Here is a 17,664-nt window from a genome sequence, read left to right on the forward strand (position 1 = left end):
TGTCCAAGTGTCCATGAGCTGTCATGTCTCAATTGGTTGTCCTGTAACACATGATAAACGTGTCACGAAAGGTTAAAGTTCTTGTATACATTAAACACGTAAGTCCGCCGGGGCGAACGACGGAAAAAGGCGTTCGAACCCGCGGACGGCGAAAGTCGGAAATTCGCCGCGAAACGACCGCCGGGCGAACCGTTCGGCCATCACTATACATTGCTGCTTCTGTTAAGGACTCTTTATAAAGCGCTGTTGTAATGCGAATATTCTCAGATATATATTGATGAATTGCTAGTATTACCTTTTTTTATATATATTTTTTTTTTAACGGCTGCTATTTCTGTCCACATTGCTGGGTGTTAATACACTCAGCAGTTATCATCTTATTTGGATTTGTGTTGGTTCTATTATTATTATTATATATGCAGTTATCTTCATATAGAAGAACATTTTGTATGTACGTGGGTATTTGTACCATATAGGTGTGTGCATATATATATATATATATATATATATAATTTTGGGAGGTGGGTGAAGGTCCCAGTTTGGCGCTGAGAGGTATACGATAGGCCGGCATTAAAATATACCTTTAGTTTTTTGGTGATATATATATATATATATATATATATATATATATATATATATAGTGCCTTGCAAAAGTATTCATCCCCCCTTTGCTTTTTACCCATTTTGTTACATTATAGCCTTTAGTTCAATGTTTTTTTTTAAATCTGAATTATATGTGATGGATCAGAACACAATATTCTAAGTTGGTGAAGTAAAATTAGAAAAATATATGCATAAAACTATTTTTCAGAAATAAAAAAAACTGATAATTTCCATGTGCGTATGTATTCACCCCCTTTGCTATGAAGCCCATAAAAAGCTCTGGTGCAACCAATTATGTTCAGAAGTCACATAATTAGTGAAGTGATGTCCACCTGTGTGCAATCTAAGTGTGACATGATCTGTCATTAGTTACATATACACACCTTTTTGAAAGGCCCCAGAGGCTGCAACACCTAAGCAAGAGGCACCACTCACCAAACACTGCCATGAAGACCAAGGAACTCTCCAAACAAGTAAGGGACAATGTTGTTGAGAAGTACAAGTCAGGGTTAGGTTATAAAAAAATACAAATCTTTGATGATCCCTAGGAGCACCATCAAATCTATCATAACCAAATGGAAAGAACATGGCACAACAACAAACCTGCCAAGAGACGGCCGTACACCAAAACTCCCAGACCGGGCAAGAAGGGCATTAATCAGAGAGGTAGCACAGAGACCTAAGGTAACTCTGGAGAACTGCAGAGACTGGACTATCTGTACATAGGATGACAATAAGCCGTACGCTCCATAGAGTTGGGCTTTATGGCAGGGTGGCCAAAAGAAAGCCATTACTTTCAGCAAAAATCAAAATGACACGTTTTGAGTTTGCGAAAAAAAGCACATGGAAGACTCCCAACATGTATGGAGGAAGGTGCTCTGTTCTGACGAGACTAAAATTTAACTTTTTGGTCATCAAAGAAAACGCTATGTCTGGCACAAACCCAAAACATCCCATCACCCAAAGAACACCATCCCCACAGTGAAACATGGTGGTGGCAGCATCATGCTGTGGTAATGTTTTTCAGAAGTTTTGACTGGGAAACTGGTCAGAGTTGAGGGAAAGGTGAATGGTGCTAAATACAGGGATATTCTTGAGCAAAACCTGTACCACTCTGTGTGTGATTTGAGGCTAGGATGGAGGTTCACCTTCCAGAAGGACAATGACCCCAAACACACTGCTAAAGCAACACTTGAGTGGTTTAAGGGGAAACATGTAAATGTGTTGTAATGGACTAGTCAAAGCCCAGACCTCAATCCAATAGAAAATCTGTGGTCAGACTTAAAAATTGTTGTTCACAAGCGCAAACCATACAAATTGAAGGAGCTGGAACAGTTTTGCAAGGAAGAATGGGCAAAAATCCCAGTGGTAAGAAGGGGCAAGCTCATAGAGACTTATCCAAAGTGACTTGGAGCTGTGATAGCTGCAAAAGATGTCGCTACAAAGTAAAAAAATTTAGGGGAGTGAATAGTTATGCGCATTGACCTTTCCTGTTACTTTGTCCTATTTCTTGTTTGCTTCACAATAAAAAATAAAAAAAACTTCAAAGTTGTGGGCGTGTTTTGTAAATTAAATAATGCAAATCCTCAAACAATCCATGTTAATTTCAGGTTTTCAGGTTGTGAGGCAACAAAACACGAAAAATGCCAAGGGAGTGAATACTTTTGCAAGGCAGTGTGTATATATATATATATATATATATATATATATACACCACAAATAATAACCAACCCGAATTCATTAAATGTGACTTGTTATATTTCAGAGACAGTATGCAAAACTGGAATGGTTTTGCTCTGCGGTGAAATCACATCCCGAGCTGTTGTAGATTACCAGAAGGTAGTTCGAGACACCATCAAATACATTGGATACGATGACTCTGAAAAAGGTTAGAAAGCAATATATTTCTTGGTACACAAATATTTATTCTTCATTAATACAGACACTTTCTTTTTTTTTTTGATTTACTGTATAAATGGCAAAAGCACTTAATGATATTTTGTTTCATTTATGTAGGTTTTGATTATAAGACGTGCAATGTGCTTGTAGCTCTAGAACAACAGTCTCCAGATATTGCTCAAGGTGTACATTTAGATCGTAGAGAAGAAGATATTGGAGCTGGTGATCAGGTACTATAGTGTATTCATTTCTTCAATCAGTCCTAAGCTAAAGACATGGTTAACTATATCATTCTTTGCATAACTTTGTACATTATTTGACACTACATTACAATATTTTCAATATTGCTTTGTCTTATTTTCACTTTGTCTTGCTTTCCTCTAAATCAAAAAAGGAATCTTCTTTAAAGACCAAATCCAGGTACAGATACTTACCTGTTTAACGACCACTCTGACTTATGACCAGTTCTCCCCACCCAAATGATGTGCTATGCATCATTGTATTGTACAGTACAGTACAGAATTTGTTTGTTTTCTGTACTTATGCAAATTATAACAACGTTATTTAGCTGGGGTTTTGTGTTTTAGACCTTTTTTCACAGTACAGTACAGTAGTTGAATGCTTAAAATATTGATTAATTGATTACTTGTGACTCCTCATTTAAGAACCAATTTGTTTAACCACTTAACAACCGCCCATTGCCGATTAACAGCTTCAGGACAGTTGTTTAACTGTGAGAGGCCGTTAATTAACGGCCTCCCAGAATTCTGCTCTCGCGCGCCCCCTGGGGCGCGCACACGAGAGCATCCGTGACTGCTCATCGCGGCCGTTTACCATGTGATCGCTCCGTCAAATGACGGAGTGAGTACTTGTTATTAGTGATGGCCGAACGGTTCGCCCGGCGGTCGTTTCGCGGCGAATTTCCGACTTTCGCCGTCCGCGGGTTCGAACGCCTTTTTCCGTCGTTCGCCCCGGCGGACTTACGTGTTTAATGTATACAAGAACTTTAACCTTTCGTGACACGTTTATCATGTGTTACAGGACAACCAATTGAGACATGACAGCTCATGGACACTTGGACATTCCCCCTAACCTATAAATACACCCGATCCGGTGGCCATTTTACATTCTTTCTTCTGTCACTGTAGGGAAAGGATCCTGTGTGGAGTAGGGACAGAGAAAACGCTAGCTATTTGGTACACAAAAGTTCTTTTCAGGACTGGTATAGGTGTTAGGTCAGCAGCCTGAGTTTCTTTTGTCAGTTTAGATAAAGGGACAGAGCGCTGTATGCTGCTATTTTAGGGACAGCTCAGCCAGATTAGTCTTTCTTCATCATCATCATCATCATCATCATTAGCTGTTACTATCAGGTCCACAAAAGAGCTGTTCCAGCTAATCGTTCCAGCCTACTCTTTTTTGCCAATTTGTATAGGGACAGGCAGGAAGCAGTGTGTCAGGCAGTGAGGATAATTTTAAAGACTTGCTGTTACTATTAGTTCCACAAAGGTTCTTTTCAGGACTGGTATCAGTGGTACGGTAATAGGCTTGTACACGTATAATATTCTTTCTTCCAAATATAGAAAGAATATTATACTTGACTGCTGCCCTTCTGCTGCAGTCTGCTAATCATTCACAACTCACTTGTTCCACAAAGCTCTTTATCAGGACTGGTAACTTGGTCTGTCTAGGGTGCTACGGTACATAGGCTTGGGTGCGGTACAGTCTGCTGTTCTGTAAGGACCGCTATCGGTCCACAATACATAGGGTTGCCGTGCACTACTGCTGACCGCTGCCCTATACTGCAGCAGTCCTTCATTGGTATAGGGACTGACGTACAGTCTGCTAATCACTAACACACAACCTGCTTGGTCCACAAAAGTTCTTATAAGGACTGGTAACTTGGTATAGGGTGCTACGGTACATAGGCCTGAGTGCGTTACAGTCTGCTGTTCTGTAAGGACCGCTATCGGTCCACAATACATAGGGTTGCCGTGCACTACTGCTGACCGCTGCCCTATACTGCAGCAGTCCTTCAGCGGTATAGGGACTGACGCACAGTCTGCTAAACACTAACACACAACCTGCTTGGTCCACAAAAGTTTTTATAAGGACTGGTAACTTGGTATAGGGTGCTACGGTACATAGGCCTGAGTGCAGTACAGTCTGCTGTTCTGTAAGGACCGCTATCGGTCCACAATACATAGGGTTGCCGTGCACTACTGCTGACCGCTGCCCTATACTGCAGCAGTCCTTCATTGGTATAGGGACTGACGTACAGTCTGCTAATCACTAACACACAACCTGCTTGGTCCACAAAAGTTCTTATAAGGACTGGTAACTTGGTATAGGGTGCTACGGTACATAGGCCTGAGTGCGTTACAGTCTGCTGTTCTGTAAGGACCGCTATCGGTCCACAATACATAGGGTTGACGTGCACCACTGCTGACCGCTGCCCTATACTGCAGCAGTCCTTCAGCGGTATAGGGACTGACGTACAGTCTGCTAAACACTAATACACAACCTGCTTGGTCCACAAAAGTTCTTATAAGGACTGGTAACTTGGTATAGGGTGCTACGGTACATAGGCTTGAGTGCGGTACAGTCTGCTGTTCTGTAAGGACCGCTATCGGTCCACAATAGATAGGGTTGACGTGCACCACTGCTGACCGCTGCCCTATACTGCAGCAGTCCTTCAGCGGTATAGGGACTGACGCACAGTCTGCTAAACACTAACACACAACCTGCTTGGTCCACAAAAGTTTTTATAAGGACTGGTAACTTGGTATAGGGTGCTACGGTACATAGGCCTGAGTGCGTTACAGTCTGCTGTTCTGTAAGGACCGCTATCGGTCCACAATACATAGGGTTGCCGTGCACTACTGCTGACCGCTGCCCTATACTGCAGCAGTCCTTCATTGGTATAGGGACTGACGTACAGTCTGCTAATCACTAACACACAACCTGCTTGGTCCACAAAAGTTCTTATAAGGACTGGTAACTTGGTATAGGGTGCTACGGTACATAGGCCTGAGTGCGTTACAGTCTGCTGTTCTGTAAGGACCGCTATCGGTCCACAATACATAGGGTTGACGTGCACCACTGCTGACCGCTGCCCTATACTGCAGCAGTCCTTCAGCGGTATAGGGACTGACGTACAGTCTGCTAAACACTAATACACAACCTGCTTGGTCCACAAAAGTTCTTATAAGGACTGGTAACTTGGTATAGGGTGCTACGGTACATAGGCTTGAGTGCGGTACAGTCTGCTGTTCTGTAAGGACCGCTATCGGTCCACAATACATAGGGTTGCCGTGCACTACTGCTGACCGCTGCCCTATACTGCAGCAGTCCTTCATTGGTATAGGGACTGACGTACAGTCTGCTAATCACTAACACACAACCTGCTTGTTCCACAAAAGTTCTTATAAGGACTGGTAACTTGGTATAGGGTGCTACGGTACATAGGCTTGAGTGCGGTACAGTCTGCTGTTCTGTAAGGACCGCTATCGGTCCACAATAGATAGGGTTGACGTGCACCACTGCTGACCGCTGCCCTATACTGCAGCAGTCCTTCAGCGGTATAGGGACTGACGTACAGTCTGCTAAACACTAATACACAACCTGCTTGGTCCACAAAAGTTCTTATAAGGACTGGTAACTTGGTATAGGGTGCTACGGTACATAGGCTTGAGTGCGGTACAGTCTGCTGTTCTGTAAGGACCGCTATCGGTCCACAATAGATAGGGTTGACGTGCACCACTGCTGACCGCTGCCCTATACTGCAGCAGTCCTTCAGCGGTATAGGGACTGACGTACAGTCTGCTAAACACTAATACACAACCTGCTTGGTCCACAAAAGTTCTTATAAGGACTGGTAACTTGGTATAGGGTGCTACGGTACATAGGCTTGAGTGCGGTACAGTCTGCTGTTCTGTAAGGACCGCTATCGGTCCACAATACATAGGGTTGCCGTGCACTACTGCTGACCGCTGCCCTATACTGCAGCAGTCCTTCATTGGTATAGGGACTGACGTACAGTCTGCTAATCACTAACACACAACCTGCTTGTTCCACAAAAGTTCTTATAAGGACTGGTAACTTGGTATAGGGTGCTACGGTACATAGGCTTGAGTGCGGTACAGTCTGCTGTTCTGTAAGGACCGCTATCGGTCCACAATAGATAGGGTTGACGTGCACCACTGCTGACCGCTGCCCTATACTGCAGCAGTCCTTCAGCGGTATAGGGACTGACGTACAGTCTGCTAAACACTAATACACAACCTGCTTGGTCCACAAAAGTTCTTATAAGGACTGGTAACTTGGTATAGGGTGCTACGGTACATAGGCTTGAGTGCGGTACAGTCTGCTGTTCTGTAAGGACCGCTATCGGTCCACAATAGATAGGGTTGACGTGCACCACTGCTGACCGCTGCCCTATACTGCAGCAGTCCTTCAGCGGTATAGGGACTGACGTACAGTCTGCTAAACACTAATACACAACCTGCTTGGTCCACAAAAGTTCTTATAAGGACTGGTAACTTGGTATAGGGTGCTACGGTACATAGGCTTGAGTGCGGTACAGTCTGCTGTTCTGTAAGGACCGCTATAGGTCCACAATAGATAGGGTTGACGTGCACCACTGCTGACCGCTCACCTATACTGCAGCAGTCCTTCAGCGGTATAGGGACTAAGAGTTTTGTCACAGGGTCATTTAAAAAATGACATGCAGAGGAAGAGGCAGGCCCTTCCGCAGGGGTGGTAGGGGTAGGGCAGGAGCAACAGGCTTGAGCCAAAGTGGGAAGTTGCAGAAGGTGCGTTCAATTACTTTAAAGGATGCACCAGACTTGGTTGAGTGGCTCGCTCAGCCTTACTCTTCTGCACCCTCCTCATCCTCTCGATCTGCACCCTCTTCTTCACTCTCTGCTATGTGCACCCCCAAAGACACTACCACCAACAACACGACCACCACCACCACCACCACATACCTTCCGCTTGAGTCACTGGAATTATTTTCCGATCCATATCAAGAGGACATTTCTGATGCGCAGCCACTCTTGGTATTGGATCAGGAAGAGGAGGTAGCAACAAGCGCTACTCAGCAGTCTGACGCCAGTACCCAGATCAGCCCAAGGAGGAGGTTGGTCCCCGGTGTTGCTGCCTACTCTACTTATAGCGGTGGGGAAGGTGACGTTGATGATGACGTGTCTAGTGATGTCACGTGGGTGCCCACAAGAGAGGAAGAGGAGGGGAGTTCAGAGGGAGATATGGACCAGCAGATAGGGAGGAGAAGCAGCAATGACTTACATTGCACAGCAGGGACAAAGCAGACTGCAAATGTATCAGGAGCGAGTCATCGACCATGTACGGTCACATCTGGCGCTCCCAGGACACCGGCACATGGCTCCGCAGTGTGGGCTTTTTTTAACGTGTCCGCTGCTGACAATAGCGTTGCCATCTGCAATCTTTGCAGTCAACGCGTTAGTCGCGGTAAGCCCAATACTCACCTAGGGACGACCGCCTTAAGAAGGCACATGAGCAGCCATCACCGAGCCCAGTGGGAGCAACGGAACACACAAAGCCACACTGCAGGCTCTCACCGTCCAGCCTCGTCTTCTACTTCTCCTTCTCCTCTCTCCTCACAATTGTCCTCCACTCCACCTTCCATCACGCCAAGCTCACATTTTTCTGCAAAAAGGCAGGCTTCCGTGGGCCTAATGTTTGAGCGTAAAAAAATGATGACGCCGGATAACCCTCTTGCCCAACGGTTGGCGGCTGGCTTGTCAGAACTCATAGCCCGCCAACTACTGCCATATAAACTGGTGGACTCGGAGGCCTTTCGCAAATTTGTGGCCATTGGAACACCACAATGGAAGGTCCCAGGAAGGAAGTATTTCTCAGAGAAGGGCATCCCAGAGCTATATGGCCATGTTCAGCGGCAAGTGAATGTATCTCTGGCACACAGTGTCGGTGCCAAGATACATCTGACCACAGACACGTGGTCTAGCAAACACGGGCAGGGAAGGTATATCAGTTTTACTGCCCACTGGGTGAACCTTCTGACGGCCGTCAAGCATGTAACCCGTGGCACCCGTGTAGATTTGGTTTTACCGCCACGGATTGCATGCAGGCCTGACTCTTCTTCTCCTCCTCCTACTCCATCCTCCTCCCTCTCCTCCTCAGCTGCCTCCTCCTTTTCCGCTGCTAGCGTCTCTTCCACTGCACCGCCCAAGCTCCCCAGAACCTATTCCACATGCCAGGTGAGACGTTGCCATGCCGTGCTGCGTCTGTTGTGCCTGGAAGCAAAGAGCCACACTGGCCCGGCACTCCTTTCAGCTTTGCGTTCACAGGCAGATGAGTGGCTAACACCGCTCAATTTGACAGTTGGTAAAGTGGTGTGTGACAACGGTGCCAATCTGCTTAGCGCATTGAAACAGGGCAAAATCACGCACGTGCCGTGCATGGCACACGTCTTAAACTTGGTCGTGCAGCGATTCCTTGTCAAATACCCTGGGGTCCAGGACATCTTGCGGCAGGCAAGGAAAATCTCGGCCCATTTCAGAAGATCTTACACGGCCATGGCTCGCCTTGCTGACATTCAGCGGCGACACCATCTGCCGGTCAGACGTCTTATTTGCGATTGCCCGACGCGATGGAACTCAACCTTCTATATGCTTGATAGGCTGCTCCAGCAGAAACGTGCAGTTAACGTCTACCTGTATGAACTCTGCGAAAGAAACGGTTCTGGGGAGCTGGGTTTTTTTTCACCGCGCCAGTGGCTGCTCATGCGCGACACATGCAGACTTCTGCGGCCATTTGAGGAGATCACCAAACTGGTCAGTCGCAGCCATGGCGCCATCAGTGACATGGTACCTTATGCCTTCTTTCTGGAGCGTGCATTGCGTCGTGTCATTGATCAGGCTGTGGAGGAGCAGGAGCGGGAAGATGAGGAAGTCGCAATGCTGGATGAATTCCCAGGGGGGGCTACTCTATCTGAGACAAGTCAACAACAGGAGTCTGATGAGGAGTCAGAGGAGGATGGTGCCGGGGCGGATGAGCAGGAGCAAGAAGAGCATGCTTTAAACCTTTCTGGGATCCCTGTTGTGCGAGGATGGGGAGAGGAGAATGAAGAGGACGACATTATCCTGGATGATGAGCAGGAGCCAGGCCACCACACCGCTTCCACTTTAGTGCAAATGGGGGCCTTCATGCTCCAGTGTTTTAATAGGGACCCCCGTATAAAAAGCATGAGGGTCAAGGACCAGTACTGGGTGGCAACGTACTTAGACCCCCGGTACAAACACAAAATGGCGGAAATGTTACCGCCGTCGCAGAGGGCTGTCAGAATGCAGCACTTCCAGGCCTTGCTTCGAGAAATGCTGCATTCTGCTTTTGCGTGCGCTGGCAGAGGAGCAATTCCCACTCCCAGAGAAGGATTTGCGGGTACCAATCCAACAGCGCCTGCAAGAAGAGGCCGGTTTGAAGATGTGTTGGTGACTTCGGATATGAGGTCATTCTTTCAGCCGACCCATCGACAGGTGTCATCCGGATCCAGCATCAGGGAACGCCTAGACCGTCAGGTGTCCGACTACATTGGGTTAACGGCCGATGTGGACGCTCTGAGGAGTGATGAACCCCTAGACTACTGGGTGGGCAGGCTTGACCTCTGGCCAGAGCTTGCCCAATTTGCAATCGAACTGTTGGCTTGCCCCTCATCCAGTGTCCTGTCCGAAAGGACGTTCAGCGCAGCAGGGGGGATTGTGACCGATAAGCGTACTCGCCTAGCTCACCACAGTGTTAACTACCTCACATTTCTAAAAATGAATGAGGCATGGATCTCGGAGGAATTCAACACATGTGATCAGTAGACCATGTATATGTCTATAAACAATTTTTGGAATCAAGCACACAGACCTTCTTAATTCATTTGGCTCACTTCCCTGACCCAAAAAAGCACACCGTACTATATGCCCCTACCCTCCTCTTTGAAGAGGTTGAGCGGTGTCATATTTCTACTGGGGCTGCTTATTATGAGGGGTTCCCACCATCCCTGTGCTGTGCTGACTTCCTCCTGGGTGTTCTTATTATGAGGGGCTCCCACCATCCCTGTGCTGTGCTGACTTCCTCCTGGGGGTTCTTATTATGAGGGGATCACACCATCCCTGTGCTGTGCTGACTTCCTCCTGGGGCTGCTTACGGTGCTGCTGTCAGCGCTGTATGTCACGGAGCTGCTGTCAGCGCTGTATGTCACGGAGCTGCTGTCAGCGCTGTATGTCACGGAGCTGCTGTCAGCGCTGTATGTCACGGAGCTGCTGTCAGCGCTGTATGTCACGGAGCTGCTGTCAGCGCTGTATGTCACGGAGCTGCTGTCAGCGCTGTATGTCACGGAGCTGCTGTCAGCGCTGTATGTCACGGAGCTGCTGTCAGCGCTGTATGTCACGGAGCTGCTGTCAGCGCTGTATGTCACGGAGCTGCTGTCAGCGCTGTATGTCACGGAGCTGCTGTCAGCGCTGTATGTCACGGTGCTGCTGTCAGCGCTGTATGTCACGGAGCTGCTGTCAGCGCTGTATGTCACGGAGCTGCTGTCAGTGCTGTATGTCACGGAGCTGCTGTCAGCGCTGTATGTCACGGAGCTGCTGTCAGCGCTGTATGTCACGGAGCTGCTGTCAGCGCTGTATGTCACGGTGCTGCTGTCAGCGCTGTATGTCACGGAGCTGCTGTCAGCGCTGTATGTCACGGAGCTGCTGTCAGCGCTGTATGTCACGGAGCTGCTGTCAGCGCTGTATGTCACGGAGCTGCTGTCAGCGCTGTATGTCACGGAGCTGCTGTCAGCGCTGTATGTCACGGTGCTGCTGTCAGCGCTGTATGTCACGGAGCTGCTGTCAGCGCTGTATGTCACGGAGCTGCTGTCAGTGCTGTATGTCACGGAGCTGCTGTCAGCGCTGTATGTCACGGAGCTGCTGTCAGCGCTGTATGTCACGGAGCTGCTGTCAGCGCTGTATGTCACGGTGCTGCTGTCAGCGCTGTATGTCACGGAGCTGCTGTCAGCGCTGTATGTCACGGAGCTGCTGTCAGCGCTGTATGTCACGGAGCTGCTGTCAGCGCTGTATGTCACGGAGCTGCTGTCAGCGCTGTATGTCACGGAGCTGCTGTCAGCGCTGTATGTCACGGTGCTGATGTCAGTGCTCTGTATTACGGTGCTGCTGTCAGTGCTCTGTATCTCCTGCACCCTCTTGTTTGCCTACCCTGGTCCCTGACCTTCCCTCTCCTCCATTGCCTTCATTAGCTCCATAGTCCTGAATTGTCAGAACAATTTCCCAAATAAAAAAAAAATGCTTGTAGTTATCGATCCCAAATTCACCTCATACATGTATTATGCTATTGTCCAGGTGGTGGGACTACGTGCTACCCCCTAATAATTACCCCGTGGCCGCAAATTCGACCTAAAGGTTTGCGAAATTCGCCTCCCATTGAAGTCAATGGAGCCCGCGGCGAACGGTCGTTTTCGCGAACGTTTGTGTCCGTTCGCGTTTCGCGTTCGCGAAACGTCCCGTCGGAAGTTCGTCCATCACTACTTGTTATACATGTTATGACGCCGGTTCCTCCCTCCCCTTCTCTGTACCAATCGTTACAGCGGAGGGTAAAGAGATCGGTGTCAGCAGCGCTGTGGGCTGCATCTGCAGTGCTCACATCGCTGCTCAGCGAATTTAACCCCTCCATACCCTGGCAATACTCTGTAATACCAGCTAATACTCTGCAATACCCCCCCAATACTCTCCAATACCCGCCAATACTCTCCAATACCCGCCAATACTCTGCAATACCCCCCAATACTCTGCAATACCCCCCAATACTCTCCAATACCCGCCAATACTTTCCAATAACCGCCAATACTCTGCAATAGCCCGCCAATACTCTCCAATACCCGCCAATACTCTCCAATACCCGCCAATACTCTCCAATACCCGCCAATACTCTGCAATACCCAGCCATACTTGGAGATACCCTGCAATACCCAGCCATACTCAGAGATACCCAGCCATACTCGGGGATACCCTGCAATACCCAGCCATAGATGCCCCCCCCCCTCACCACCCTCCGGTGCTTCTACCAACTCGCCAATACGATCAAAGCCAGAATCTTTTAATTTTATTTTTTATTTTTATTTCAGGCTTCCCAGCCTAGAGGTGAGATGTGGGGTCTTATTGACCCCCAGATCTCACTGTAAAGAGGACCTGTCATCACATATTCCTATTACAAGGGATGTTTACATTCCTTGTAATAGGAATAAAAGTGATCAAAAATTTATTTTTGGGGAAAAAAATGTCAAACTAAAATAAATAAAGTAAAATGAACAATAAAAAGATTTTTTTAAAGCGCCCCTGTCCCCATGTGCTTGCATGCAGAAGCGAACGCATATGAAAATGGTGTTCAAACCACACATGTGAGGTATCGCCGTGAACGTTAGAGCAATAATTCTAGCCCTAAACCTCCTCTGTAACTCAAAACATGTAACCAGTAAAAAAAAATTAATGCGTCGCCTATGGGGATTTTTAAGTAGCAACGTTTGGCACCATTCCACGGGCATGTGCAATTTTGAAGACTGACATGTTCCATATCTATTTACTCAGCATAACTTCATCTTTCACTTTATGCAAAAATTGGGCTAACTTTACTGTTTTTTTTTTAAGCACAAAACTGTTTTTCCCCCCAAAAAAGTGTTCGAAAAATTGCAACGACCACCATTGTATTCTCCAGGGTGTTTTCTAAAAAAACATATATAATGTTTTGGGGTTCTATGTAATTTTCTAGCAAATAAATGATGATTTTTACATGTAGAAGAGAAATGTCAGAATTGTCCTGGGTGCTCCAGAACACCTGATGGCGCTCCCTGCATGTTGGGCCTCTGTATGTGGCCAGGCTGTGTAAAAATCTCACACATGTGGTATCGCCATACTCGGGAGTAATAGCAGAATGTGTTTTGGGGTGTAATTTGTGGTATTCATATGCTGTGTGTGAGAAATAAACTGATAATATGACAATTTTGTGGAAAAAAAAAAGAAAAGGAAAACAAATCTTGATTTTGCAAAGAATTGTGGGAAAAAATGACAACTTCAAAAAACTCATCATGCCTCTTACTAAATACCTTGGAATGTCTTCTTTCCAAAAAGGGGTCATTTGGGAGGTATTTGTAATTTTATGGCATGTTAGGGTCCAGGCATGTACTGGCCATTGGGACAACCGGGAGTTTCCCGGTGGGCCGATGGCTCAGTGGGCCGCTCTGATGAAAGGGGGCTGGTTATGGGACACTCTGATGTAAGGGGGCTGCTGATGGGACTCTCTGATGTAAGGGGGCTGCTGATGGGACACTCTGATGTAAGGGGGCTGGTGATGGGACACTCTGATGTAAGAGGGCTGCTGATGGGACACTCTGATGTAAGGGGGCTGATGGGACACTCTGATGTAAAGGGGCTGCTGATGGGACACTCAAAATGTAAGTGGGCTGGTCTGGATGAAGTCCAGGGCCAAATTTCTGTCCCAGTCCAGCCCTGTTAGGGTCTCAAGAATTGAAATAGGCCGTCAGTACTTCAGGTGTGATCAATTTTCAGATATTGGCACCATAGCTTGTGGACTCTATAACTTTCACAAAGACCAAATAATATCCACCAATTTGTACTTATTTTTACCAAAGATATGTGGTGGTATAAATTTTGGCCAAATTTTATGAAGAAAAATTACCAATCTGCTAAATTTTATAACAGAAACGAAGAAAAAATCATTTTTTTTCTTTTTACTTTTATAGCACAAAAAATAAAAAACTGAGAGGTGATTAAATACCACCAAAAGAAAGCTCTATTTGTGTGAAAAAAAGGTCAAAAATTTCATATGGGTACAGTGTTGCATGACTGAGTAATTGTCATTCAAAATGTGAGAGCACCAAAAGCTGAAAATTGGTCTGGTTATTAAGGGTGTTTAAGTGCCCAGTGGTCAAGTGGTTAATGACCTGGTCGTTGGAACAGAACCCGGTCATTAAGTGAGGAGTACCTGTATTGCAATTTGTGCATAGTTACATTGGTCCATCTTGGACAAGTTTAAGGATGTATGCACCATACTCACTGTGCAAACCGGAAATCACTGTAATAGGCAGCTACTACAGTAATTACTGCTAGATTTCTGGTCTTGTGCACAGTACTCATTCAAGGAAAACTTGCATTTTCTCAATGAATATAAAGAACTCCTTCTCATTGTAAAAAGTGGAGAGGCAGGGTGGGTGGTGAAGTCACAATCTCCTCCTCGTCCAAACAGAGAACACTTTGCATTCATTGAGAAAATTGTAAGTATTCCCAATGAATATTAGAAGTGGCTGTTATAAGGTGAATGAAGTTTTTTTTATTATAATTTGCACCTCCAAGGGGTGGCACCATTTTGATGCCATGTACAGTATGTGTTTGCAGAGTCATTGTCGAGTCACTCACTGAGATGCAAGTAAGCATTCGCCACACCACCTTCATTATCAGTAATCTTTGAATTTTGCATTTTGTCTTTCACTTTGTTCTGTAGGGTTTGATGTTCGGCTATGCAACAGATGAAACAGAAGAGTGCATGCCACTGACTATTGTCCTCGCCCACAAGCTAAATGCAAAGCTGGCAGAATCAAGGCGCAATGGGGAGCTGCCATGGCTTAGACCAGATTCGAAAACGCAGGTAACTGAAATCAATATGTAACATAAATGCATTTGTGACATTTTAATGGTTAAACCCAGATGTTTCTGTTTTTAGTAACCAAGCCCCTCCATTTCATGTTCATTTATTTAAAAAAAAATAGGCAAGAACCGGGACATTACAGTACCTCTCAAAGATCAGCTGCGAGGATGAACTGTGTCTTACTGGTTGCATACGTTTTTTACCTTTTGCTTCTTGGTCTTCTGGCTTGTGCTCTGTTCTTGCTGCACTGACTTAGCAGCTATGGGTGTTCCTGGTTTCACCTGATGGTTACTATACCTTCCTTCTTGCTACTTCATGTCCAGCCTCCCATGTGTCTCCCTATTTAAATTCCACTCAGACCAGTTTCTGATTGCTTGAGCAACACTTGTTCCTGAACCCCTTCCTTGCAATCATTCCTTACCTGACTTCTCATGGACTTATCTCTTGTGTATTGACTCAGCTAGTTCTCCTGATTATGTTTGTCCACTGCCCGCCTTGATCTTAGCTCATTATCTGGCTCTCCTTTTTCTTCATCTATTTATCCATCCGTTACTGCACTGTCTCTTCGGGTACTTTCTTCATGAGCAGGGTGAACCTGGGGTCAGCACACAGCTAAGTTTAAACTCCTGTGAGGGGGTCCCTGGCAGAATACTGGCTGGCCCTTAGATTCAATGCCCTGGGGGTTCCCATCTCACCTGCTTACCTGTGGGCTCACACCAGTAGCACCCTGACAGTACCAATTATTCAAAAGAATCTAAAGCCTAATACCTGTTGAATACATTTAATATGACAAGCCATTTTTAATCCATAACTTAAAAAGAAAGTGTTAGTCCATCCAAAACAATTTTTTTTTATTACAAGCAATTTTATTGAAAGATCATGAACCTATATGTAGTATATCAGACGAAGTCATTCATTTTATATAAAACTTAGTGCCTACCAGACACATTGAAGTTGAGTTAAAGAGAATCAACATAGAATACTTTTTGTATACATTATATAGCAGTCTTCGCAGTTTATACATCATACGTATATACACATATTACAGGTATATTACAGGGTCATAACAGAGGGGTACCCCAATATTTCCATTTCTTATTATAAATATGCATTGTATCAAATAAAGTGTGGTGAATGCGCTCAGAAAGTTTAATTGCTTCCATTATAGCTAGTACCTGTGACCAGGAAAGAGCTGAGGTATGCCAATTTAGTGCTGTGACCCAGTGGATGGCCACGAAAAAGTATATGGATCAGTCTTTCGCATGAATCAGGGATAGAAGTGAAGCATAGAACAAGAAAAAAACGCTATGTGGGACTTTGGCAGACCACCGACACATACAATGAAACTGTTAAAATATAATGTTTTATTCATACAAAAAAGTTAAAACAGACGACTAGCATCTGAACAAATACACAGTACAATGCAAGCAAAAATGTTAATGGAACATCACAACAACACTTGTGCTCTCATGAGGGTAGGACACCCCAAAACCCATCGTGTTTCCAGTTTTGCTTGAAAACTTTCATCAGGGGTAGAGAGTAAGATGAGATGCAGTGTAATTAAAGCTCATGATAGAACCAATCCTCAATAGAATGTGGACATATGAAATGCAGCTGCAGCTGGGTCCCAAGGACACGATCCCTAATGATGACTTTAATGCGCCCCTCCACAAAGTATACAGGCTGATGTGAATTCTAAGTTAAGAATCACCTCCCAGTCAATTGTAGGGAGTAAAGTAAAACTCCCCACCAACATGGATCTGAACCACAAATGTGGCCCCCAGGAAGTACCCTGTTTGTTAGGATCCCTAGTTGGAGACACCATCAATGAGGTCCTGTGAAGCGTGATGCCTAGATCAGATGCAGCCCGAGGCATAGGCACATTTGTATGGTGAGAGTGATTAAGTGACCTGCAATAGTGGATGTCTTTGTATCTGCTTGCTGCCAAATGGGCTTAAGGAATTTACAACTCCAATAGATATGGGTTAATGATCCCAAATCAGGACAGCAGCCAAAACAATGCGGAGATACCATGGGGTATATAGAATGGAGTTTTGTGGGCGTCATATACCACCTGGTGTGAAGTTTGACAGCTGTCTCATGGATTGAATGCGACCTTGTATTCTTCAACATGTTTGTGAGCATCTCTTCCCATTCGGGGAGGCTCAAAAGTGTGATCTCTCTCTCCCAGCTAAGCATTGGTTTCGTTTTTTCCTGTAGAGCAAACTCATTGAGAAAGCTATAGATTTTAGATATAACCCCTTCGTCTCCAGAAGAGCATGCACATAAGTGTTCATATTGGGTACTATGTGTTCAAGATTCCAAGGTGCCCTTGCTATGGAAAAAGTGCTAGATTTACGTGTATCGTAATTGCTCAGAGGGGGGTCAATTGAGTCCTAATTGGAGTTTAGGGGAAATTTTAAAGTGAGAGCTTGCTTTGAAAGATTGAAATATTGTTAC

General features: G+C 45.7%; 1 protein-coding gene across 1 annotated transcript in view; it reads left to right on the forward strand.

Annotated features, from left to right (window-relative positions):
- MAT1A (methionine adenosyltransferase 1A) overlaps positions 1-17,664 on the forward strand; it is a 98,209-nt gene that overhangs the window by 41,682 nt on the left and 38,863 nt on the right. Inside the window, exons 3-5 of the mRNA XM_077454912.1 lie at positions 2,369-2,491; positions 2,620-2,732; positions 15,061-15,204. Of these exons, the coding sequence (XP_077311038.1) occupies positions 2,369-2,491; positions 2,620-2,732; positions 15,061-15,204 (380 nt within the window). The remainder of the gene's footprint in view (positions 1-2,368; positions 2,492-2,619; positions 2,733-15,060; positions 15,205-17,664) is intronic.

The sequence above is a fragment of the Lithobates pipiens genome, unplaced genomic scaffold, assembly GCF_037356315.1.
Source record: "Lithobates pipiens isolate NorthernLeopardFrog02 unplaced genomic scaffold, aLitPip1_a1.2 Scaffold_25, whole genome shotgun sequence".
NCBI classification, from domain to species: Eukaryota; Metazoa; Chordata; class Amphibia; order Anura; family Ranidae; genus Lithobates; species Lithobates pipiens.